The following is a 25,255-nucleotide window of genomic DNA, read 5'->3' on the forward strand; positions in this document are numbered from 1 at the left end:
TTTCCTTCCAATGTGGCCATGAGTTTTTCCAAACCAAACAGCTCCCATGCTTTTATCCACCAATAGGCTATTCGCGGCCCTTCTATCGTCTTCCAGAACCGGGCTCTGGTGATGCGGGCTGTGATAAGTAAGTGTGAAATCAAAGTCGCTTTATGCCCTGACATAGGGAAGGTTCCATCGTCCGATACATCCCCCAGTAAGAGTACTCTCGGGTCCATAGGGAGCATGGAGCCCGTGATCTCCCTAAACCTTGACCGCACCTCTAGCCAGTATGATTGACTAATTGGACAGTGCCACCACATATGGGCCATATCGCCCCGCTCACCACATCCATGCCAACACGTGTCCGGGTATTCTGGATTAATTGAGTGGAGTCTGCTGGGGGGAAAATGCCACCGGAAGCAGACCTTGATAGCGCTCTCTTTTACGAGTGCACATCGAGAACTGGCCTGATTTCTATGCCAAATCCGCTGCCAGGATTCCTCCGAGATCTCCAGCCCCAATTCCCTCTCCCAAGCCCTCATATATGGAAGTTTCTCTTCTACTGAGGCCCTCTTCAATAGCCGGTAGCATAGCGCTATCTTATGAGATTGTTGACCCTCAAGAATTTTGAGTTCTATTCCCAGTTGAACCCTCCCAGCCGCCTGGCAGATCTCCCTGTTAGTAAGCCAGTGGCGTAACTGCATATATCGAAAACGTTCTGTCTCTGGGAGGGCAAATCGTTCTTTACATTCCTGAAAGGTCAGGGGTTCCTGGTTAACATACAAATCTCTTAGGCGTAAGGGTTCGCCCTGGCTCCAAACTCAGTATGTTGTGGGTTTGAGCCCCGGGGTAAAAGCTGGGTTCTGGGTGATGGGGGACAACGGCCCCAGTCCCAATGGGATGCCCCTCTGCGAGCGTGCTTTATCCCAGCTCTGCAGTGTGGACAAGGTGGTTGGAAGTATCCTGCCCCCATAGCTACGTGCCCCTTTCTGAAGAAATGGGAGGTGTGCTAACGAGAGTGAGGCAGCCGCTTGTTCAATCTCTAGCCATTTAGGGGGATCCAGGGATTCTCTCCAAGAAAGCATTATCGCCACTTGAGCTGCCCTATAATAACGCAGTATCGAGGGAAGACCCAAACCTCCCAGCATCCTTCCCCTAGTTAAGAGTTTACCAGAGATTCTCGGTTTCCTCTTCTTCCAGATGAACCGATATATCTCTTGTTGGATATTTATAAGTTCAAATTCGGGAATGGCGATTGGTAGGGAATGAAATGCATAAAATAACCTTGGGAGAAGCGTCATCTTCACCGCATTAATACGGCCTAACCACGAGATTTCTTGAGAATCCCACCGCTGTAACCATTCCCGCACTTCCTTAAATAGAGGAGGAATATTCGCTCTGTAAAGGCCTGCGTATGTTGGAGTCAATTTTATACCCAAGTAAAGTGTGTTATCGCTCGCATTTCTTCTAGTCTATCGGGGTCCCCAGATATGGTCATTCCCACAGATTTAGCTGGGTTCACCTTGAATCCAGATATCATAGCGAACCTGTCAAGAAGGTCTAAGAGAGGGGGAAGCGAGTGAGGAGCGTCCTTCAAGAAACAAAGTAAGTCATCTGCATATAGCGCTATTTTTATGGCAGTGTCCTCCCACCTCAAAACCCACCTCAAAACCCAGGATATCCGGATGTAGTCTAACCTGCTGGGCAAAGGGCTCCATTGCTAAGGCAAAAATTAAAGGCGACAAAGGACACCCTTGTCTAGTGCCTTTGGCTAAACTGATGAACGGAGTCCAGTTTTTATTTACCTTAACTTTGGTCGAGGGAATTTGAAAATTTGAAAGTATTAACCTAGAAAATTCCGGGCCGAATCCAAACCCCTCCAGTACCATTTTTAGATATTCCCAAGACATACTATCAAACGCCCTATAGGCATCTAGGGATAGTAGGGATAGTCTACCTGGAATCTTCAGGGCAAGAGCAATTAAATTAATAGTGCGGCGTACATTGTCATAAGTAGACCGGTTTTGTATAAACCCTGTCTGGTCATTGTTGATCAGGGAGTGGAGGGCTGGACACAGACGGCTGGCTATTATTTTCCCCAATAATTTAGCGTCTGTGTTTAACAATGTAAATCGCCTGTAAGAGGCACAATCTGTGGGATCTTTCCCAGGCTTCAACACCAATGTTGTGACTGACTCTGCCATTGATTTTGTCACTACTCCCATCTTCCACACTGAGTTAAAAAGTTTTGTTAGATGAGGGGTTAATTCCGCCCGGAAAGTCTTATAAAAAGTATTAGTAAAGCCGTCTGGCCCAGGGGCCTTACCTAGTGGGAGGGAGCGAATTGCCGCTTCTGTCTCTTCTGTAGTTCTCGGGGCCTCTAGGTGGTAACGAAATTCAGAAGATATCTGTGGAAGATCTGCCCTCTGGATAAAATCTCTGGCTAACTGTTGGTCTGATATGTGAGGAGAGGAGTGGCCCTGAAAGAACCCCTCTACTATCCGGAGTTTCCCAGATTCAGTAAAGATTTGCCTCCCATCAGTGTCTTTTAAAGAATCTATGTGGTTTCGCTTCGCCTGCTGCTTAAGTTTAGCCGCCAACAAGCGATTTGCCTTGTTCCCTTTAGAGTAATAGTATGGTTTAGTGCGCATTATTCCGTAGGCACGCCGGCTCATATGATGAGCTTCAAGCGCTTTCTGTGCTATACGAACCTCTCTAAGGGCGCGCCTAGATGGTTTCTTTTTATGCAACTCCTCTGCCTCACGAAGCCTCAGTTCCAATTGGGCCTGAACCTGCCTGTGGACCTTCCTCGGCTCAATTGTTTGAGTTATAACTTGACCTCTAATAACAGCCTTCGCCGCATCCCTCACCACTGCATATTCTACCTCTCCTGTGTCATTATCTGCAAAATATTGGTTTATGCAGTCTGCAATGCAGGAGCGGGCCTGAGGATCCAATAAAATGAGTTCATTCAGGCGCCAGACTTGAGGGGGTTTCGGGGAATCGGAAAATGAGGACATGGACACCAGCACCGGAGCATGATCAGATAGGGCTTTCGGGAGGATCTCTATCTCTACGGTATGGGAGATAAGAGTGTCTGAGAGAAGGAACATATCTAACCTAGAAAACCCCCTATGCACAGCAGAGTAAAAAGTGTAATCCCACTCCCCTTGGTGAAAAAAACGCCACCCTTCTATCAGCGAATGTTCCCAGAGAAGTGAAGTGAGAGCCATAAAGTTTTTCTTGTCAGCTGGGGTTGGGGGAAGGGACTTGTCTTCCAACGGATTAATCACAGCACTAAAATCCCCACCAATTATGAGGTCACCCTCAGCATGTTCACTCAATATTTTAGATATAGCGGCAAAAAATAGGTGTTAATTGGCATTGGGTGCATATATCGACAACAAGGTCACCTTCCTCCTATACAACGTAGCTACCACCAGAGCATATCTCCCTCTCGGATCTAACAAGGTCCTATGGACCTTCACCAGCGTCCCCTTCTGAAAAAGAATAGCCACCCCACCCCGCTTCGTCCCTGAGGAGGCACAAAATTTGGTTGGATAAAACCTATCATTCAATCGAAATTCATCAATCGATAAGAGGTGAGTTTCCTGTAAAAATAGTATTGTGGGATTGTATGTCGCCATCCGCTGAAAGAGAGCTCTCCGTTTTAGTAGGGAATTGAGACCTTGGACATTAAGAGTGAAACAGCTTATACCTGAGTTTGTCATGTCGGTATTCACCAGTGTTCCGCCCCCATTTGACATAGTTCTCCAATTACACGAGGTAATGTTATTACACTACAATCACCATTCGGTCCCATCCCATCCCAGGTATTAAGGATTCGGGTATCAACCTTCAATAAGGCACTTAACTCATTCCAGAAGACCAAAACTTTAGAGCGCCTTGTTACTATTTCAGTCATGACATTAGCATCATGCAAATTGCTTTGTTGTTGTTGAGAGCTTCTTCTCAAGGCAGACCCAAGCAAGGGGAAATAATGAAACCCATACAAACGGCCACCAAACCAACAAAAAAAAGAAGAAAAAACTATTTGCATTATCGAACAATGAGATAAGATAACTTGGAGAATAATAAGAAACCAGTTGTGAAGAGCTTTCGATCGCTTCAACTTCCATTCTAACATCAACACAAACCTCCAACAAAAACGGGCACAATCCGACCTGGGCACCCCACTTTGAAATCTTGTGTAATTTTTGCAATCTGTATGAACCTCACCCAACGGGTCCACTCCCCGACCACTTAGGGCCACAGGATCAACCAGTCAGTTTACTTAAGTCAAAGAGAAGACGATAATCCCCCCATCAAAAGGTGAGCCCTTCAATACTTCTTACCATACCAGGTTTTTGGGAAGCCTTCGATAAAGTTCCAATCTCATAAAAGATTTCAGCTGTGCAGGTTGAAGTCTTACCCCTACGCTACCCGCAAAGGGAGCTCAAGGATGTGCTCCCCGTATCTTCCCTTTCATTTTCTACTTTTGGCATTAGGCAGGGGCGTTATCGGGTTGCAGAGACCCAGCCGACTGATGGCTACCATTTGGGCTGTCCGGTGAGTGGCAGGCACGACCTCCATCTGTAGCTTGTTCAGCACGGTGAGCGGGACCACCCATCCGCCGCCAACCTCTGGGCTTTCTTCTTCCATCTACTGGGGTAGACTGTGAACCCTGATCCGCTTCCAGCAGAGGAACTTGGTCCGACGCAGGGACGCTAGTATCCTCGGCCATTAGCTCCCTCGCCTCTGCTTCCGTAGAGATCGCATAGTGTTGGTTGTGAAAATCAAAAATCAATTTGCAGGGAAACACCCAGCGGTAGCGGATCTTCTGGGTTTGAAGCCATGCAGACACCTTCTGCAGTCGACGCCGACACGCCAAGGTATATAGGGAGAGATCTTGAAATAGCCGGACAGATGCTCCCCGGAATTGCACCGCTTCAGATTTTCTGACAGCTAACATAATTTCCTCCTTCTGATGGAAATAATGAACTCTAGTAAGGACATATGGGAGGAGGTTTCTCCTCTGCTGGACGGCAGAGTACACCCTGTGCGTTCTATCCAGAGTCAGGGTTTCAGAAGGAGGGAGGTTCAGCAGGCTTCAAAACAGCTCGTTGACATAGCTGGGCAGTTCTTGATCTGTGCCTTGCCAAGGAATACCCCGAAGGCGCACATTATTGCGCCGAGATCTATTTTCAAGATCCGCCTGCTTAGCCCAGATCTCTTCTAGATGGTCTTCAATCACTCGTACCCGTTCTGTGAGTACCTCCATATCATGCGTTTGTTCGCAGGTTACGTTTTCCAGTTCATTTGCTCTTTCTTCGAGACCACCAAGGTGGGAGGTTAGCTCTGCCAGAGATCTGGCCAGCGAGTCTTTAGAGGTATTTATCTCTGCCTTGATTTCATGAGTGATCTCCTGTTTGAAAGCTTTCAGCAGATCTTCAAAATCAGACCTGGTAAATGCCATATCTGCGATGGGGTCTGTGGCAGGAGCCGGATGAATGTCCACCGATATCGTGCGGCTTTGGGGAGCAGATGCCGCCTGCGGCGCCAAGAAAGCCTTTATACCCTGTGTCTGGTCTTTCTTCTTAGTCCCAGCCTTGGGCATTGCCTTCTATGAGTACTGTGTGCAAGGATGAGATAGACCACAACAGGGATGGGTGTCAGACGTCACCCCAGACTCCACCAGGGAGGGATCCGACTTCAGCTCTCGTAGTTAGGCAGGAGGGATGCGGGACCACATCAATCGTGATCCCCCCACACCAACGGCACCGTCAACTTCACAGCTCCTCTCACCCCACAAGCGTCGGCCCAACCCCAATCGTCCAGACGGCCACACTCGCAGCACCAGGCGCGGCTCACCTCCACATCAAGCAGGCCAGCGGCTCACTCCTGGACCCCCAAGCCGCTCGGCCCTCCGCTCCGGCTACAAGTCCAGGCAAGAGTTGTGAAGGCGAGGAAAGCCCCCTCCACACAGAAGTAAACAGGCAGGCAGGCAACACCCCCGAATCCCTGGGGCACTAACACCCCAGCCGCCGGAGCGCCCACCACAGATCCGCGCTAACACTCCTTGGTGGGGCGGGGGGGAACCCTCGCTTCCAAATCCACTTCCTCTCAGTATGGGTCGGTCCAAAATTATCATCCGGATCAGCGGGATCTCTGCTGCCCGCCAGGCGCAAAGCTGCGCGCCGCCATCCCAGTCACCGTGGTCACGGAGGACTCCAGCCTTGAGCCGATGGCGCACGGCAGCTCCCGCCCGCCCCCTCCTCACACGGGCAGGCGGGCCTCTCCGGTTCCTCCAGGCGCCAATCCTCTTCACCGGACACCAGCCCACGCCGTTCCTCCTTTGATCGCTTCCCCACGGCAGCCGGCGGGCAAGCAGGGCTCCCCGCGCACGGGGACACACAGGTCGGCGGCAGCACTCCTCAGCCTCCCGAAGTACTGGCCCTTCCGACTCCGTAGCGCTCCTCGCTAGCCCACCGGAGTCGCTCACCCCACCGAGGAGCAGAGGGCGAGTCCCCCACACACAGTTCTTCTCATCGGCAGAAAGCCAGGGACCACTGCAATATCCAGTATTCGTCAGCCGAAATGGCGTGCACCGCCATACTGGTTCCAACGGTCGTGAGGGGCTCCAGCCCAACCTGGTGTTTTCTCCGGCAGCCGCACTCTAATTTCCACCAGGACCGTGATCAGCCGAAGGAGACCGGGTTCGCACTTCGCTTTTGCATATTTGAGCCCATGGTATGGATGCAAAAATATTAAAAGTACATTATTAAGGGGGCCCGTTGGCGGAGCTCACAGCAGACACGTCTTCATCGTGTGCTGCCTAGCCATGCCCCCCCCACGACAAGGTATTCTTACATGCCATTTATATCCCCTGGCAGCCTAATGTTGGGGCTACTGTGGAAGAATGGTTTACCAAGTCCTGCCCATAAAGATAAATCTGTGTCAGAATTGATAGAACGTAAGAAATACTTAGTCCATTGTAAAAGTACTGCTACTCATATTCAAACACTTTAAGTGGACAACCTGGCACCACAGATCTTTCTGTCTTCTGACTTGCATCTGCAGCTGAGCAATACCTCGTTTGAACATGTGACGTGGAACTCTGTGGCAGCAACCCTGCTCCCAGCATTAGCAAAGTTGAATTCCAAAATAGCAGATGGCCTTGATTAAGGCTTGTACTGCGTCTCCATGCACTAAGGGGCAGAACAACAGAAGCGGCAGGGAAGACATGGACAATCAGTCTATAAAATATACACCTAAGTGAGGTTAAGCCAGGGTGGTCCCTCTGGGTAGGGCCAGACTGCTATTTAACCCACTGGTATTTTAACAAAGGTATATATTATTATGAGGCTGGGAGGGGTTTGTGGAGAGAGTAGTAGGCAAAGGCAGAAAGGTGTTGAGGGGAAGGGAAGCAGGCAGGTGATTCAAAAAAGGTGGCAAGGCAGAGAAAGAGGAGAAGGGAGGTAAAGAGCAGTGAGGAAGTGCTGAGAGGGAACTTCAAGAGGGGTGATGTGGCTAAAAGGAACTAAAGGAGGAATGAGTATGGGAGGAGGTTGGCTATGACATATCGATCGAGGAGGAGCATGTTCAGGAGAAGGTTGGAGGTGGAGGTCAGAGAAGACCATTGGGAGGTGAGAATGGAGCAGACACATCCTAATACTGAGGCTTGTAAATGGATAAATGGAGGTACAAGCATATGGAGAAGCTTCAAGGAGGTGGAAGTGAGAGGAAGAAGAGAGGCGGGAACAAGAGTTGCAGAAAAGGTCCAATTAGGTACTGGGCCATTGCTACTCAACGCGGAGGTAGGCAAGTATGGCCTGTTGGGGACTAGAGCCAAGGTCCTTATCTCTGAGTTGTCAAAGGCACCAGACCTAATCTGTTAAAAGCCTCAGGTGCAAAGTCTCTTGAAAGAAGAAGTACCAGAGCTTAGTTTGCTATCAGACAGATTTAACTTCTGCCATTATCCTGTCCTAACATACACACATACCTAGGGTCTCAAAACCAATGCAATGTAGGAGGACGAGAAGCATAGTCTTGAAAGAAGTGTGGGGACACGCAAGCCTTCCATTCTATGACTGAGAAGTGACTACATGTCCTCTGAAAGGATCCCTGGAATGGGGGGTATGAAACTCAGAGACTTGCAATGTGAACCCCAAAGAGAACGCATCCTGTTGTTGTGTTGCGTTTCCTTAGTTGATCCACTTGTGTAACAATCACTAATAAACGTATCTTTGAAAATCAAAGCGTATGTGTCTGCCTCATATTGATCATGCGTCGCTTTGCAACTCCAACTTTGCACAATATGGATGTATATCAAGAGTTGACAATATTCAACCAGTTTCACAATCACAGCATACAGATTGTAAAATCCAAATATACCCTCAGTATAACAGCTGCAGTATACTCCCAGTTTGAACTATAGCAGTATATCCTACATTTTACAACCCCACTATTTTTTCCATTTTGTTCATGCTCCCATTATACACAGTTCTAGTATACTTACACTTTTTACACTTATACTCACAATTTACCATGATATAATTGCAGTATAATTGCAGTATGCCGGGTTTTGTAAAATCCTAGTTGTATGCTCCCAGTACTTTCCCATTTTGACAATCTCAGTCTGCATAAATTCAGTATATTTTCAATTTGCATAATCCCAGTACATTCCCAATTGGACAACCCCAGTATAACGCACTGTGAATCCCCAAATCATCCCAAAATAATACACGGAATACATCCCTGTTGGATAAAGCCTGTGTGTAAAGCTTCAACAGAAAAATAAAATAAAGCATATCTCTATGCCCGATAAAACATGATATGAACCAGGGCGTGATGATGCTTGGGACCCAACACCTTGAAACATGGTTTTCCAAATAATGGGAACAAAAGATAACCTACAATCCTGTCAAACAAAAGTCTGCCACTCCAAATGTTTTTGACTACAACTCAGATCAGCCCTCGCCAGCGTAGTCAATGGTGAGGGATCATGGGAGTCATAGTGAAAAACATCCAGATAGCCTCATGTTGCAGACCCATGCCAGACCGCCCTATTCCGAAGTCCCTTAGCGGGTCCTAGCAGGAACGGCTGGTCTGACCAGCCGTTCTTTGCAGGACTCGTTAAGGGACCTTGGAGCTAATAACGGGCCCGCAATTTGCAGGCCCGTTATTAGCGCCTTCCCCATTCCCATTGAGCCCTATGGAGGCTCAAATGGGAATGGGGAATGGTTTACTGAATGGGGATTTACCGGGTCAGCATAGGTTGGAATGTACCAGTAAGTCCCCATTCAGTGACACCGGACCGGGTTTGGAGGCAGCCATGGCTACCTCCAAACTCGTAATGACCCATTTGACTGTACTCGAAAAGGAGATGAATTAAGGAACCTTCTACAGTGCATTATCCCATTGTAATTTACTGGCTAGATGCTACAAATGTGTGTGATAAAGGACCAAAGACCACAGTTGCAAGAACTAGTACTGCGCTGAGGTGCCACTACAGGCTCCTGTGAACCTCTCCTTCCAGCTCATGTCAGTTTTCGGAGATTGTTCGGAATAAGGAATAGCATGCGCCGACATTCGCAGATTTGTTGCAAGTGAGATTTGCTTTTTCTCCATCCTTAGCCTTCCCCGTAGTCCACCGCGTGGGTGCTGGGAAGCTATCAATGTTGGGCGCATGCCCCTGAGACTAATGCGTGAACTGGCCATCATATAACGCATCCTGAGAAATGCGCAGTCCCGCTTTTTTTGAACAATTTGCGCATTTCTCAAAATCTCGCAAGTGAAGAAAGATAGCGTTCAGTTTTTTCAATTGCGCAAATTCTTTATGTACTACTCTCCCCACCGAAATATTTTGCGCACTCAAGATGTCGGTTTTCCGACAGTCTTTCGGCATTCATTTAGTGAAGTATCCTGCTCACTAAGCTACAAATGACAAAAGCAATTGCTATTGCTGTTAAAGAAGTACACCATCTGGGTGGCGAAATACGGGTTTAGCGAAATGACACCCAAAGCCCCCCAGGGATATTCTGTGACTAAAATAAAAGTAGTTAGAATGTAAATAGCCAACCCCTCAGCTGTTGGGTGTTTTCTGCCCGCTCTCATGTGAATGTCATGTCTTCCACAGGTGGTCTTCAGTGCTGCCCAGATCCAAATGTTCAGCTACCAGCAGGCTGCTGCCGTCACCCAGCAGCAGCTGAGCTTATTGGACTCCCAGCAGCAGCGCGCCCTCAGTCTGGTGCTCACTGCCTGGGACGACAGGCTGGTGGATTTCAGAGGTAGGGGTATGCTCGTGGCGCACGTAGCATGAAACTACAGCCTTAGTTTGTAAGGCCTCAAACTGTAATATCTGTGTAAGCAGGGATAGCACTTATAATGCTTCAGTGTGGGTTTTGTGTGAACTTGAAATTGTCTCTGCTGCCTAAAGCTGCAGACTATAGGATCTGTGTAAAGTCTGGCTTAGTTTTCTAAGTAAAAGATCTGTGCATGCAAAGCCATGGCTCTACTGTAGGACACTTCCCGGATGTAAGAGCAGGGTACGAAATTGAGGGGAGCTGGGAGCTATTTAGCTCCTGCGGGTAGCCCAGAAGAACCTGGTTAGCTTGACATCAACAGCTTCCAGGAGCTACTTTTGGCTCCCCAGGCCAACTGATGCCAACCAAACACAACTATGTGAATTTAACTCTGTGTATTTGGGAAAAACTATAAATAGAAATTGAGAGACATCTATACTACAGTTAAAGTATAAGGAGGAGTTATAATGGACACAATTATGTTTGCATCTATCGTGGAACTTAGATTTGCAGAACGCTAGGCACTAACTCCTTGTTCCCCGGTGGTAGCTCCTGGTCACTGGTTAATGCTGGATACCCAGGAGCTGCATTTAGCTCCGGCTGATTCAACCTTCATTGCGATCCCTGAAGAGCTTTACAAACTGAGGCTTAGCTCTGCTGTCTATAGTTTCAGATTGCAAGATACTTAATGAAATGGAACTTCACATCATAGCTATTCATTAGCTGTTCTGGATAGGCAGAGCTGAGAGGGGAACTCTTCGCTGAGAGTGGCCCACTGAGTGAACTCATCTATTAGAAAGAGGCCACCCAGACAGGGGCCCAAAGTGTTGCTGCAAATGACACGGGAATGTGCTACCTTCCGGGCCCCTTTGGTGGGCAAGGGCTGACAGACCGTAATTTTGCTAATCTTAAAATAACAGAGTGGACCCATGTAAGCAGAATCACAGGGCATTTACAGTATATGTTTAAACATCTAGAGAGGGGAGACTGTGAGTGCAACATGTACCATGTGTCTCGTCAGAGAGGCACTCAGATGCTTAACTATCAGCATCTACTTAATGTAGTGCAAGTATTATCCCTAAAGGGTTGGCTTATAAAGTGATTGTTAACTCATAATACTGTTTATATGACCTGTAACTTTTGTATATTTACTTTTTTACAGGAAGGTCCATCGGAGTCCTTGGTCGTCCAAGTGGTGCCTTAGTGTGCAGTGTTCTTCTCATCCTGTACGTTATGTGCTGAGGAGATTGCCGCCATCTTGCCTCAAAGTTTAATGTAATGTGTATTGTTTTTCGTGTAATAAAAGAGATGAGCCTTGTAAAGCCACTTTGCTGTGAAAACCATGCCTTTGTCTTTCTATTGTGCTGAGAGGAGGAGTGTTCTGGCAGCTTCTGAAAGATGGACCAGCCCATAGAGTAACTGCCTTCTCCCCTGCATGGCGTAGTGTGAAGAAGGTTAGGGAGGCCCTGGTCGTGATCAGCAAGAGGGGAGACATACCACCATGAGCATCCATTAACTAGCCTGGGACGACCAGAGCTGGTGCCTCTCTTATGGGGTCGTGGGGACAGTTGCACTACGCCCGGATGATACAAGAACGAAACCAAGCGGGAACGGTGCCATCCTTATGCTCCTGTGAATAAATATGAGTGTTTGGTCTAATAGTGTGCATGAGTACGAGTTTTGAAAGGTATGAGTTTGTTCATATCCTCCTTCTATTGTAGTACCCTATTCACAGTGCATATAGATTGGAAGAAGCAAGCAAGGCATTGGTTGGGGCTCATTTGTGAGAGGGTCTCACCTATTAGGACAATGCTGCGAAAAGTACAAGTTCAGTGGTGAAGGTTACTGTAGGTGGTGGACCCCCGTCACTGCTATTTGACAAAGAAGCTGGGTGGGAAGCCCCCTCCTCTATCCAGAACAGATCGCATGTCAGAGGTTGCCTGGGCAGGTAACCAAGGGAGTATGTAGTTAGCCATAATACACTGACATAACTCAAACTGAATGGTCTAGTTCGTGATCCCCTTTTCCCAAAAAGTAAATAAATAATAAATCCTTGGTGCTAGGCAGGGTTTTTTTATGCAAGCAGATGAGGATGGGACATTGTCCACTCGTCTTGTCTGGCTTGTGTGACCTTTCTTAAGTAACTAATGGCTGGCCACATAGGGAAGCTTCCTTGCAAAGGCTTGGTTACAGATCGGCTATTGCAAAAATTGTTCTTTCTGTCAAAAATCAACTCCATTTCCATTACAAAAGAAAGGAAGGTGGGTTGGTGGGCGGGGGGGTCTCTTCTCTTCATGTTTGATCTAATTTTAGTGAATCCCTGAAATGTTATCATAAAGATGACAATGACACAGCAATGTTGGGATATGGAAATGTACTAACGTTTTCTTGCATCATTCGGAAGACCTGACTCCCTGTGCCCTATATGGCACGCCCTGACTGCAGTACTACACACATTTCTTACTGAGTTTCCAAATACAGTAGGGTCTGATGGGTGCAGTATTTGTGTAAGCAAGCCTTTTTAGCTGCTTGTGCTTCTGGCGTTGGCCACCTTTCCACAATTCTACCCAATAACATTCTGAATCATTTACCAAGGACTCAGGAGTATTGCACCCTCTTGACTGGGTTGACCCCTATACTGCTGAGAAATGCTAGGCATTCAGCAAGAGTGTGCATGACTCTGCACTGGAACTCGGGGGCACCACCTCAATAGGATTGCGTTTGACATGCCGAAAGAAAGGGAGGATACGCCCCCCGCTGAATGGTGTAAAGATTTTGGAGGCCCATTGGTAAGAGACCAGTGAAAAGAGAGGTATGATACATTACTCCAAAATCCCATCCGAAGATGAGAGTAGGACCGACTAAGCACGCTCTATGTATTGAAATGGCACCTATACACTTTGGTTGTGATTAAACTCTAGCACAATCTGAAGAAAGAGTCCAAAACAGCTGCTGAAATTGCCAATTTACCAGAGTGTGCTGTTCTCTATGCCTGAACAATGTGTGTGTGATAAAATGAGGATCCGTTTCGATTCGGTAATAACACGATTATATCAAAATATCGCATGCAAAGTGACTCAGATACAAATGCTAAATACTTGTGCTATTATTATTATATATTTTATTTAATTAATCATTCTCTCAACCATGTTGTGATTTCATTCCCTGCTGAAGGCAAAGCACAAAAGCACCTGTGACAAACCATCATTTTGGAGTTATTAACACCTTTAAGAGCCAGACAGAAACGGCCACATAGTTCTGAAGTGGGTGACTGGAAGGAATGACAACACTTAGGGCATACCTACAACAACCAAGAAGTAAATGGTAGGCAAGTGAGACTGTCAAGAGTTAAATTGACATTTGCTCTCTCGCCTTTTTATTTTTTTAAACTCTTTATTTCTTAATTTGCAACAAGACATCAAAGCACAGCAATAAACATGAAGTAGGTCATTGGATCCTTAACAATACCGAAATCATGAAACAGGGTCAAAGAAAACACTTAACGGTATACAACTCGCCCGCTGACCCAAACCTAGCTTCAAATACAAACATGAGCAAAAACCTAAACTATACACACGACAAGGACACAACAAGAGAAGAGACAGGACAGCTACAACCCCCTTCCCCACCCAAAACCCCCACAAATTATAATTACAATTCTACTCCACATTTCAATCCAATATCACCCATAAAGTTCATTAAAAGGTCCACACAGCTCATCATATACTGTTTCTTTGTGTTGTTTACAAAACATCATTTTTTCATACTTAGAGTCTGTACATCAAAGAGCCATCCTTCAACCATCCGTTTCTTCCTTGTTTTCCACACTTTTAATATCTGTTTAGTCTCCACGAGCAGGGCCCTATTAATCCAACACGATGTTGCCTAGTCACTGTTACATCCACATCTTGGTGACTCTAGAATCACTGCTGAAGGGCTCCCTCACCTTTTTTGATTTGACTTTCAGTGGTGCCATTAGGTGGCAAGCTATTGTTTTGGTAGCAGGAGTTGCTGGAATCTTCTTGACTAAACACCAAAAATGGGAACTCTGCATTTCTTTCTTTTAATTGTAAGTATCGCCTGCCAAACACTACACCACAGAGTGATACCGTATGGTTTATTCACCACTTTGATAAACACAGTGGTTTGGCGGTTTTGGATAAAGTTTTCCTCTTTATCAAAGGTACTCTGACATAAGAAAGTGTCTTGAATGCCAACTTCACTTGCATATTGAAGGGAAGCCAGTTACTCTTAACGCAGGTATGAATCCATCAAAAGCCACTATCGACGGCCAATGCTGCCTTACAAGACACAAGAACCTTTCGCAGCAAACTGAGAAGTACAAGGAGGGGTTCTATGTGATTTCATTGACTGCCTTTTTTTTTGGGGGGGGGTTACCCCCCAAAACCGCCCATCCGTTTGATTATCTTAATATTCCCCTAGACACACACCAAATTTATTTCATTTTTAACCCCAAAAAAATAATCGTTTTTTTTTCTCGAAAAAAAAAATCGCAGCAAAAAACCCCGTCGATGAAATGACGGTATACCCAAGGAGGACCCTTTCGGAGCACTTTGTGAGAAATTGACATTTTAAAGAACATCGGGCCAGTAAAATGGGTTAAAACTCCCAGCGCATACCACACTTTCACCCCATCTTCACTCCATCTCGTGGCCGGGAAGAAGAGACACTGCCCCATTTTCATATCTGACCCTAATGGCCGCCAATTGGCAGTCATTGGCCTGCCAATGATATTCCCTCCTCTTGATATGATATGATAGTTTATTTATAATGTGCTTAATACCCAGAGGATTCTAAGCGCAGAACAGGGGATCGAACCTGTGTTGCTCCGTGTCTTCTTGCTTTCACGGCGAGCACGTTGCCCCTGAGCTATTCGCCCGAGACTAACTTCGAATGCATTCGGACAAAGGGTATTTTTCTGCCTCATATGTGGAAAGAGGACGTGAGGGGGATACCACCAAACAGAGTTAGCAGTGGGGGTAGCAACGTAACTGACAGCCACTGCCACTAACGCTCTCTTCCTTCCAGTGACTTGAGCTGCCTTTTTTTGCAATTCTCCTTGGTGGCGACTTAATGGATGCAGGTGGAGACAGGACACAGGCAGCGATATGGGAAGCATAGCCAGTGGTAGTTCGACCTCCAAATCGGTGCTTGCCGAGAGCCAGTGGGGTTGGTGGAAGGAAATAATAGCCTCCGTCCAACAACCTTTAAATAGATGTCAACTGTATGTAAATTAAGTGACTCATAATAGCTCAGGAAACTTCATCACAGGGCAGGGCACATACGTGTGTGTGTGGGTGGTGGGACGGGGATGACTGAGGGTCATTATTTGCAATTCTACTAATATCATGCTTCCATTTGTATTGCTAATCCTTCTTAATCTGGACATAATTTCGAAAGCAGCATGTAAAAGGTAGTCATGCATGTGAAGTGGTGAGGCCACATCTGAGGGGATTGTATAGTAAAGACATATGGGGTTCGTAGTTGTGCGGCAAAATTACCTTTCGCCTAGGTTGCGAAATATCCTTGCACCAGCCCACAATGTGCTGAATAGAGTTTCCCTCGAAAGTGGGTACAAGTACAGCATGGAAAAGTAAATTACATGATTCCTTAACAAATGGGAATATAGCATGGGTGTGGCTGGCACGCTTCCCTCACAAATAGACACAATATGTGGAGGGTCATGGCAAGCTTTCCTAACGAAAAGGCATAAAATAAGCTGGGTCAGTTAAAGTCCCATGCAAACAGGCACTCAGACAGTATGCCAGGGTGAGTGTAAGTTTCCCTAATAAATATGCACAAGTACAGCATTGGCAGAGCAACTGATTGCAAGGCGTGGTGCACACTTCATTCAATTTGGTACAATGATGCCACAAACGGGATCAATGCAATCATCTCTCTCACACTGGTACAACTACACCATGTGCAAGGCCAATGCAGGTTTCCTTCCTAAGTTAGTATGGGTGCAACATGGTCATAGCCAGGGCAAGCTCCCTCAAAAGACAACTTGCACAGCATAGGCAGTGACAGTGCAGGTCTCGCTTGCAAAGAACAGGCACAGAATGAGCTCTTGATCAATGCTGCCTGCTAGCTCGCGTACATGTAGAGAGCTCCTCTTTAATATGACCCTCAAACCCAATCAGCAGCTCTTACCAGTGGCCACATGCTGGCTGGCAGTGGAGTAACTTTGCTGAAAACGTTGGGGGGGACATGACATCTGAAGAAAAGTTGCCCCTGCCAAATGAATGGGGACAACATGGTGTGCCATGAAAGTTGGGGGGACAAACACCCCTGTCCCCCCTAAAATTACGCCCATGCTGGAATTAGCATCTCTTATTAGTGCTGGCCTGCAGCTAGCAAAAATAATGGTGCTGCAGTGTAGAAAGAGTGTTTGGCCTAGTGGATTTACAATTTGAGGCAACTTCTTTGCATGGTATAAGAGAACCGAACATGCACTGCAATGGGTACACAGGCACTAGGTTGAGATGGTAGCCACCGGACCATGGTTTGGATGTACACAAAAAGTCTGGTATTTCAGGAGGTGTTATATGTTATGCTCGGACTGGGGTATACAATTGTCCAATTTTTAGCCACACAAAATTAACCCTTTAACAGGGGCTTCTCAATTGGGTGTACGAATTATGTACATCTCACAATTTTACATCTGCAATAGGATTTCAGATTTTAGGCCTCGATTTGTATTTCAAAACAACAGTTCACAGAATATGTGTGTACTCTACATGTGTTTCTATTTGTAAAAACTAAAAATAATGTATCAAAATGCTATTTTGTTTCATAGCATTTCCGAATGATTAATTGGCTGCATGAATTTCGTTTTAGTGTTAAACCATGTGGGTACATGTTATTGTTGCATTAAACATGGCACTGACCATGTAACCTGTATGGGTGGTCGTACGTACATACATAAGAGGCTAAAGTTGCAGGACTTCAGTGCACCATAAAATAAGGACGTGCAAAATTTTTAAAAAAACATAGTAATATTATTTGCCATAAAACTATGTGAGCAGGGGTGGTGCATTGACTTAACAAAACAACAGGGCATAAATATACAACAAAATACACGCAGTAGTGTCTACTGTGAAACAACATTGATGGCGAAGATCAGCTCATGGTTTCCAGTTGATTGAGGCATTAATTTGGTTACTTAAGGGGTTCACCAGGATTGAACCCTAGTTCCTAGTTGATTCACGGGTTTGCCAGGCAAGCGCTCTGACATCAGGTCCGCAAAAGCTATACGGAATGATGCATGTGTTTTGTGGCCAGGGCATGCATTTGCCCGCACGTTGACCCCTGGTGTAGGCTGAATGACAAATAGGCATCTTTTGGCTAAATGGGCGATAGCATCCCCCAAGGCTTTACCAGCCGTGCATCAAAGATATATCGGGTCAAAACTACTGGCAATATGTGGTGGAAAGATGGTGATTTCAGTCGATAAAAAGCAGCCATTTGTACAAATGTCACGCACAAGTACAGAAAATGAAACAACTCTTCTAAGCAGCTGCAATGTTCAACTCTGTCAAGCCTATATGAACATGTTAAAACAGACCTAGGAGGAGATTCTTCTGAACTTTTGTTTCACTCTCCGCAATAGCTGTTAGCCACTCACTAACTTTATTTTCGCTAATGAATATTGGTGACAGTACACGTTAACCCACTCAACTAACTACTTTAGCGGTTAACTTGACAACAAATCTTACACCAAATATTGACCTTTTTCACGCAGGAAACTTATTTGACAAATGTCAAAATGCATAGGCAGAGAAAAACGCGCTGCAAATTAATGGGTGAGAAATGTTAAACTCTTACCTGCTTGGGGTTACACGGACTGCAAGTTAACTTTTCAATGCTTGGGCCGAACTCTGACCGTCACCGTAGAGGGACTGGGAAACTGTGCTGTGTGCGCACATGCCTCTCAGCCAGGGACCAGGAAATATCAGAAAACTGAAACTGACCACCTCACCCAGCCCGACACGGTGCCACTGCTGCACACGCAGAAGCAGAAAATGAAACTCAGCTCAGCTGAGTTTCATTTCCTGCTTCTAGCTGAGTTTTTGTTTTCTGCCCAACACGGTGCTGCACAGGCAGAAGTAGAAAATAAAACTCAGCTCACTCAGCGGAGTTTCATTTTCTGCTTCGCCTTCTAGCTGAGTTTCGTTTTGGTCCTGTGGACAACTCAGCACTAGCTGGCATTTGTGCCGGTCACAAACTCGGCCCAAAAGATGGGGGGGACAATAACACATGACACAAAAGTTGGGGGGGACAAAACCCCCCGTCCCTCCCTATAATTACGCCCATGCTGGCTGGGGAGTGGGGCAGATACAGGGAGTTCACTGTGCAAACGTGCCTGCTTTCTGCACTCTGTCTTGTCATTAGCTCATTACCAGACTGACTTTGTTGTGGCTGGAAGGGCAAAGGTGAAGAAGATGGGGGTGGGAAGGGCACCTGTTTCTGGCTGGCAAAGGACACACACCCATACCCATTGCACTGCCTTTTGCAAAAAAGCCTCCACTCTTAAGTCTGACGAGTATACTGGCAGAAACCAAAGGGTGTCTCACCCCATAGTCCTCGGGGACTTATCATCCAGGAGGCCAGGACACAGCCATCATCTAGGGGTGAACCAGTGCAGGAGGATTACCTGAGTGAAGGGTATTTGTGGGGAGGGGAGGAGGCAGCCAATGGTGAGATGCGGCGTTCCCTCCTTTTTAGTACATCCAACCCCTCCTATTTCTTAGGATTATCCGATGTCTCAACTCCCTCCCTCTTTTTACACAAAAATGGGGCCAAGGAAGAGGGGGCTGAGAGTAACAAGACTACCCCCATATAAATCGTACTGGACATGTCTCGCTAATCAGATCAGGCAAAGTCAGGCACTTTACTTTAAGTGCATACACCTGATACCAATTAGTTCTCTTCACACAGATAAAAGGCGGCACCTAGAGACACATTCTGAGCAAGGTGGGCACGAGTACGAGCAGAACTTCCGGGGTGAAGGCAAACCTACGGGAGCAGAGGGACGAGCCAAGGGACAAGAGCAGCGGGGCGAAAACTCCAGGAGTTCCCTACAGGAGGTTGTTGCCTCCAAAAGGCTGCAAAAGACACGTGGAGAAGGAGAGATTCCAATGTAGAAGGCTGCATTGTGTTTCAAGGACACCAGCGATCCTACTGGGTGAACAGCAGAGTTGGGGAGGCGAGGCCAACCCTGTGGTACTAACCTTGACTCGTGAATTGGAAATCGAAAAAACCAAGAAAGAACCGCACACAGCCAGTGAGTTGGCAAGCGACCCGAGATACTGGTGTATGTTAAGAAAGACTGAAGTTTGCAACATTATATCACAAGTGAAGGCTACATGCATGTGGATGAGACATGAAGAAAGGCAGACCTCTGAACTTTGAAGTAAGGACAGCTGTGGGACTGAGTAACGTAGTGTTCCAGCGAAAGGATGTAGCCCACTCGAAAGTCTCAGTGAAAGGTGCATTGTTTTTAGCAATAAAAGTGAATGAACTGTAAAAGCGAAAGTGAACAAAGTTAACCCCGATAGAAGGGGAGAGAAAAAGCTGAACATTGAATTCTGAGTTGAAATGGTCCTGCAGAGGTCTGTAAAGAAAGCCACGCAGATTCGAAAGTCTTCAACATCCGAAAAACGGTCTGAGCCTGACTGAGGGAGACCCGAAGTGTAAAAAGCTTGGAGAAGGGAGCCCCCTCCAAGTGTTGTTGAACTGTGAAAGGTCTGCGCCCAACAGAGGGGGACCAACGTTGAACTGGGAAAGGTCTGAGCCTGACAGGACCAACGTTGAACATTTGCTTTTGAAGAGGTCTAAGCCCAACAGAGGGGGACCGGTGTGAACCTTTTATTTTTTTGTACATTGTTTGGGAAGACTGGAAAAAGAGTCTTTAACGTGGAACGCTAGGTAGGCCTCGATCCACGTTTTGAACTGTTTCTGTGTTAAAGTCCGCGCCAGAGTGTGTCATCCTGCATACAGAGACTGCCTTACTCCATTCTGTCTAAATGTGGGGAGGAGTGCTCATTCAGCCACATTTATTATTTTTCAAACACTGATTTTCCTTTTTGATTTGACAGACATGCCTAAGACTGTTTTGTTTATTATTTGATGGTTGAGAAACTCCCATCCTAGTTATAGGGCAAAGTAGGAGTTTTTCCAATCCTAGAAGCTTAATAAAGTTTTTTCAAATTGTACCTTTTGTGTCAGTGTCATACTTGTGATACCATACCTCCCCTACACATGGTGTCCGTAATGGGATCTGACTCAATTGATAAAAGTTGAGAACCCATGCTAGTAATTGTTATCAAACCAGAAGGGGAAAACAGAATTATTGAAGTCCTTGATTCCGATCAAATTTCTACCATTAAGGAGATCTTATTCTCCCAACTTCAAATCCCGGTTAGTCAACACGATCTGTTCTTCAAAACCCAGGTGCTATTAGACACCCTACTGATAGCACATTATGAAATACAACAATGGGATCAAATAGTCTTAAAACTAAGACCCTCCCATATATTCATTAGATCTAGTGCCTTGAACCACCTTTTCCCGAACCTTTCTTTTTTGGTGCCCAACCCCCTTCATCCATATCCAGCACGGGCGGTCAGACGGCTTCGAAACCTTCTCTGAAGACGATGAGACCCTTTTCTTCTCCGAGTCAGAAACCCCCGCAGAAGGAACCCTTAACGCTCCTGAAAATATGGCCGATATTGAAGCAGTCATAGCTCAACTGGTTGCCCATCAGATTCAGGCCGTGGCTTGCTTTCAAGAAATAATTGCAAAACTGGTCGAATTACAAGCAAGACCCCTATTACCTTAAGGGATATTACAACCCTACCAGGAAGGAGAAGACCTAGGGAATTTCTTTTTCATTTTGAGCGATTAGCTGAACAACTGGGATGGGGAGAAAACTGAAAAGAAATGCTACTTGGGACCCCTATTAAAAGGCGAGCTACAAACCGCTTATCAGTTACCGCCCCTCCACTTGTTCTCCCCCCACCAACTCCCGCTCCCTCTCCTGTACCGTCTGTGCACTTGCACAATCTAAACATACCATGCCTTGAAGATCGTCTATCTATTTTCCCTGTCTCCCCTTCTTGCATGGTGGCACCGTAATGCTCTTGGAAAAACTGCAAAATCGTAATCAGACCTATTTGCTGTTTTCTACAGTGTTAACTGTACTATATGCACTTCTCTGCCTGTGGAGACTTGTATCATTCAGAAATTCAAGTGCTCTAAATGACAGTTGCTTTTTTCCCCTTGTTCCCTCCCTCGTTGAGCGTTTTCAAACACTGGCCTTGTGAATAGGCGGTTTACAAATAAACATTACCAGTAATCTTGCCTTGGGAGCTAGCTTCGCATCCATCAAAGAAGGACTCCTTAAACTAGTAGGCCAGACCAGTCATTTTTATCTACACAAACTAAGATCCATCAAATTAAACCCCGGTGAGACTCCCCTGGAAGTAGGGGAACAAATTAAATAATACTGGCCCTCATTACAACCTTGGCGGAGGACCATGGTGCTATTAGCACCATGGTCCATGCCGCTAAGGTTACGATTCCGCCATGGTGGATGGCGGAATTACCGCCCCATTACAAGGTGAGTGGGACGGTAATTCCCCATTCACCAATGGCCCCTTCCCCATTCCCATTTTTGCCCCATAGGGCATAATGGGAATGGGGAAGGCGATAATTACGGCACCGTAAATTACGGTTGCCGTAATTATCGCCAAGGTCCCTTAGCGGGATGGTGACTTTAACGCCTGCTTTTTGCAGGCGTTAAAGTCACCATCCCGCTAAGGGACCTTGTAATCAGGCGGTAAGTGTTTAACGGCGCCAACGCTCTTTACAGCGCCGTTAAACACTTACCGCCTGGGTTGTAATGAGGGCCACTGTCTGCCTTTGGGTCGGGAATAAAACTCTAGAGAAGTTTGTGTAAATGATAATCTTGGAACAGTTTACCAACTCTTTACCTCCTTTTCTACAAAAAGTCGTACTGCAATTAAATCGGGCCGCCGTTATCATGGCTATTGAGACTGCCCAAAATCATTCAGACGCAGTAAAACATTTTGATTCCTTACATAAGAAAGGAAGCTAGAAAATATCAAAGACCCACCTACTGCTCTCCAAACCAGACCTTAGAACGTTGAGGGCGCTCTAAAACCTGAGAGTGGACCCCAAAAGAGAGGGTAGAAATAAAAAAGCCAGACATTAAGGGTAAGGAAGAGGTAAGGAGAGAGGAGCCTACAGGGATTAAGCCATCACCACCCATCTGCTTCTCATGTAGGGAGACAGGTCATTTAGCCCAGCATTGTCCCAAAAATCAAAATGAGGAGCCTATGGAAATAGGGTGCCTAAAAGGAGAGGAATAGGAAGAAAAGGAGGAAGATCTAGAAACCTTTAGCATATGTTTATACCGATCCTCAGCTGATTTTACATATGAGTGAGCTCTGGTCAATGGGAGAATAGTGAAGTCATTAATTGATTCTGGCAGTAAACAGAAGGCCATAAGAGCCGATTTGGTCACTCCAGCAGATTTAGAATACGCAACTATGGTTAGAGTCACCTGTGTACAGAGAGATAACGAAATCAATCCCTGAGTACTGATGTACATTAATATCAGAGGGGAATCCCGGCTAGTGTCTTCGGCCACAATCCCTGGACTTCCAGAAGAGGTTATTATTGGGAAGAGATTTCACAGAATTGTCCACCTTTCTTAAAGAACCTTCTTTTTCACCCAGAGAATTTACAACACAATATCGGTGGCAATCGGATTTCTATTCCCAGACCTCCCCGCTATGGGAATGGACGGAAAAAGACCCTCATAGAGATATTAGTTGGGAAAAGACCTCAATCCCAGTTCATGAGCTACTCACAGGGGACTAATGTCAATATCCAGCCCCTACCAGCACAGCCGAAAAGAAATTATGTGGATATGCAAGAGTCCCTGGATAAAATGCCACTTGTCCTCTCCAGAGCCCTCAGACTAGAGGACTTCCCTCCCCCCTTTTTTGTACATCCAACCACTCCTATTTTTTAGGATTATCTGATTCCCCAACTCAACCCGCCTTTCTATACAAACACTGGACCAAGGAAGAGGGTGACTGAGAGTAACAAGAGTAACCCTTATACATTTTACTGGACATGTCCCGCTAATCGAGTCAGGCAAAGTCAGGCACTTGACTTTAAGTGCATAAACCTTGTACTAATTAGCTCTCCTCACATGGATAAAAGGCATAACCTAGAGACACACTCTTAGAAAGGTGGAACACTAATACGAGCAGAACTTCAGCGGCGAAGGCAAACCTACTGGAGCAGAGCGAGGGACCAAGGGACGAGAGCAGCGGGTCAAATCCCCAGGAGGTCTTTGCCTCCAAAAGGCCCCAAAAGACACGTGGAGAAGGCCAGATCCCAATTAGAAGGCTGCATTGTGTTTCAAAGATGCTAGCTACAGTCCCAGATGAATGGCAGAGTTTGGGAGGCAAGGCCACGCCTGTGGTACTAACCTTGACTCGTGAATTGGAAATTGAAAAAAACAAGAAAGAACCACCCACAGCCGGTGAGTTGCCAAGCAACCTGAGAGACCGGTGTGTGTTAAGAAAGACTGAAGTTTGCAACATTATATCCAAGGTGAAAGCAGCATGCATGTGGATAAGCAGCGAAGAAAAGCAGATCTGTGAATGAACTTCAAAGTAAGGACAGCTAAAGGAAGTAGCCCACTTGAAAGTTTCATTGAAAGGTGCATTCTTTCTATCGATAAAAGTGAATGAACTGTAAAAGCGAAAGTGAACAACCTGTGAGAAAAGGGGAGAGAAAAAGCTGAACATTGAATTCTTAGTCAAAGTGGTCCTGCGGAGGTCTGCAAAGAAAGCCACGCACATTCGAAAGTCTTCGACATCCAAAAAGGTCTGAGCTCGACTGAGGGAGGCCCAAAGTGTAAAAAGCTTGAAGAAGGGAGCCCCCTGCAATTGTTGTTGAACTGTGAAAGGTCTGAGCCCGACACAGCGGGACCAGTGTTGAACTGTGAAAGGTCTGGGCCTGACAGAGGGGGGCACATGTTGAACTAGTACAGGTCTGAGCCCAACAGAGGGGGACCAATGTGAACCTTTTATTTTGTTGAACATTGGATGGGAATACTGGAAAGAAAGTCTTTAACGTGGAAGGCCAGGCGGGCCTCGATACACATTTTGAACTGTTTCTGTGTTAAAGACCGAGCCAGAGTGTATCATCCTGCCTACAAAGACTGCCTTACTCCGTGCTGTCTGAGCGTGGGGAGTAGTGCTGATTCAGCCACATTTATTCTTTTTCAAACACTGATTTTCCTTTTACATACATAGCTCTGTTATACACTTTTCTGTACAAGAGATAGGGCAGGCATTAGGTTTTGTTAGCATAGGCCATTTTGATTTGACAGGCCCGACTAAGACTGTTTTGTTTCTTATTTGGTGGTCAAGACAACTTTCATCCTAGTTATAGGGCAAAGTGGGAGTTTTTCCAATCCCAGAAGCTTAATAAAGGTTTTTCAAATTGTACCTTTTTGTCAGTATCATACTTTTAATACTATGCCTCCCCTACAATACCTACTAGCCAATATCCAACTGTTTAAGGAGGTGGGAGAGACAGCCAGGGAGCATGTTCTTAGACTGCAGGGCTGTGCAGCTTGGCTGCAGCATATGTTGACCTTTGGAGCACAAGTGCACTGCAGTCAATGCGCCATCAGCTCCCCCAGTGGATACTTATTTGCTCTACCTCTGATGTTAAGTGCCATCAATTTGGAGGCTCAGACCTTTTTTCCATTATCATATCGCTTGTATGTCCTTCCAAATTGGTCAAGTTGTTTAATACATTTCACAGTTAGTTTAAGGTTTGACCAGCATTTTAACATCAGAAGACCCACATAAATCGTTGACAGGTTGAGAGCTTTG

General features: G+C 46.1%; 1 protein-coding gene and 1 long non-coding RNA gene across 3 annotated transcripts in view; one reads left to right on the forward strand and one right to left on the reverse strand.

The window, feature by feature from the left end:
• STRC (stereocilin) overlaps positions 1 to 11,626 on the forward strand; it is a 543,934-nt gene extending 532,308 nt beyond the window's left edge. The window contains exons 27-28 of the mRNA XM_069624197.1: positions 10,121 to 10,271; positions 11,449 to 11,626. Of these exons, the coding sequence (XP_069480298.1) occupies positions 10,121 to 10,271; positions 11,449 to 11,528 (231 nt within the window). The 3' untranslated portion in view covers positions 11,529 to 11,626. The remainder of the gene's footprint in view (positions 1 to 10,120; positions 10,272 to 11,448) is intronic.
• LOC138504027 (uncharacterized) overlaps positions 1 to 18,282 on the reverse strand; it is a 240,116-nt gene extending 221,834 nt beyond the window's left edge. For both annotated transcript variants that reach the window (XR_011279754.1, XR_011279755.1), the window contains exon 1: positions 18,135 to 18,282. This is a non-coding gene — a long non-coding RNA (uncharacterized lncRNA). The remainder of the gene's footprint in view (positions 1 to 18,134) is intronic.
• Positions 18,283 to 25,255: the final 6,973 nt, after the last annotated feature.

Source organism: Ambystoma mexicanum, chromosome 11, assembly GCF_040938575.1.
Source record: "Ambystoma mexicanum isolate Mex_15411 chromosome 11, UKY_AmexF1_1, whole genome shotgun sequence".
Lineage (NCBI taxonomy): Eukaryota > Metazoa > Chordata > Amphibia > Caudata > Ambystomatidae > Ambystoma > Ambystoma mexicanum.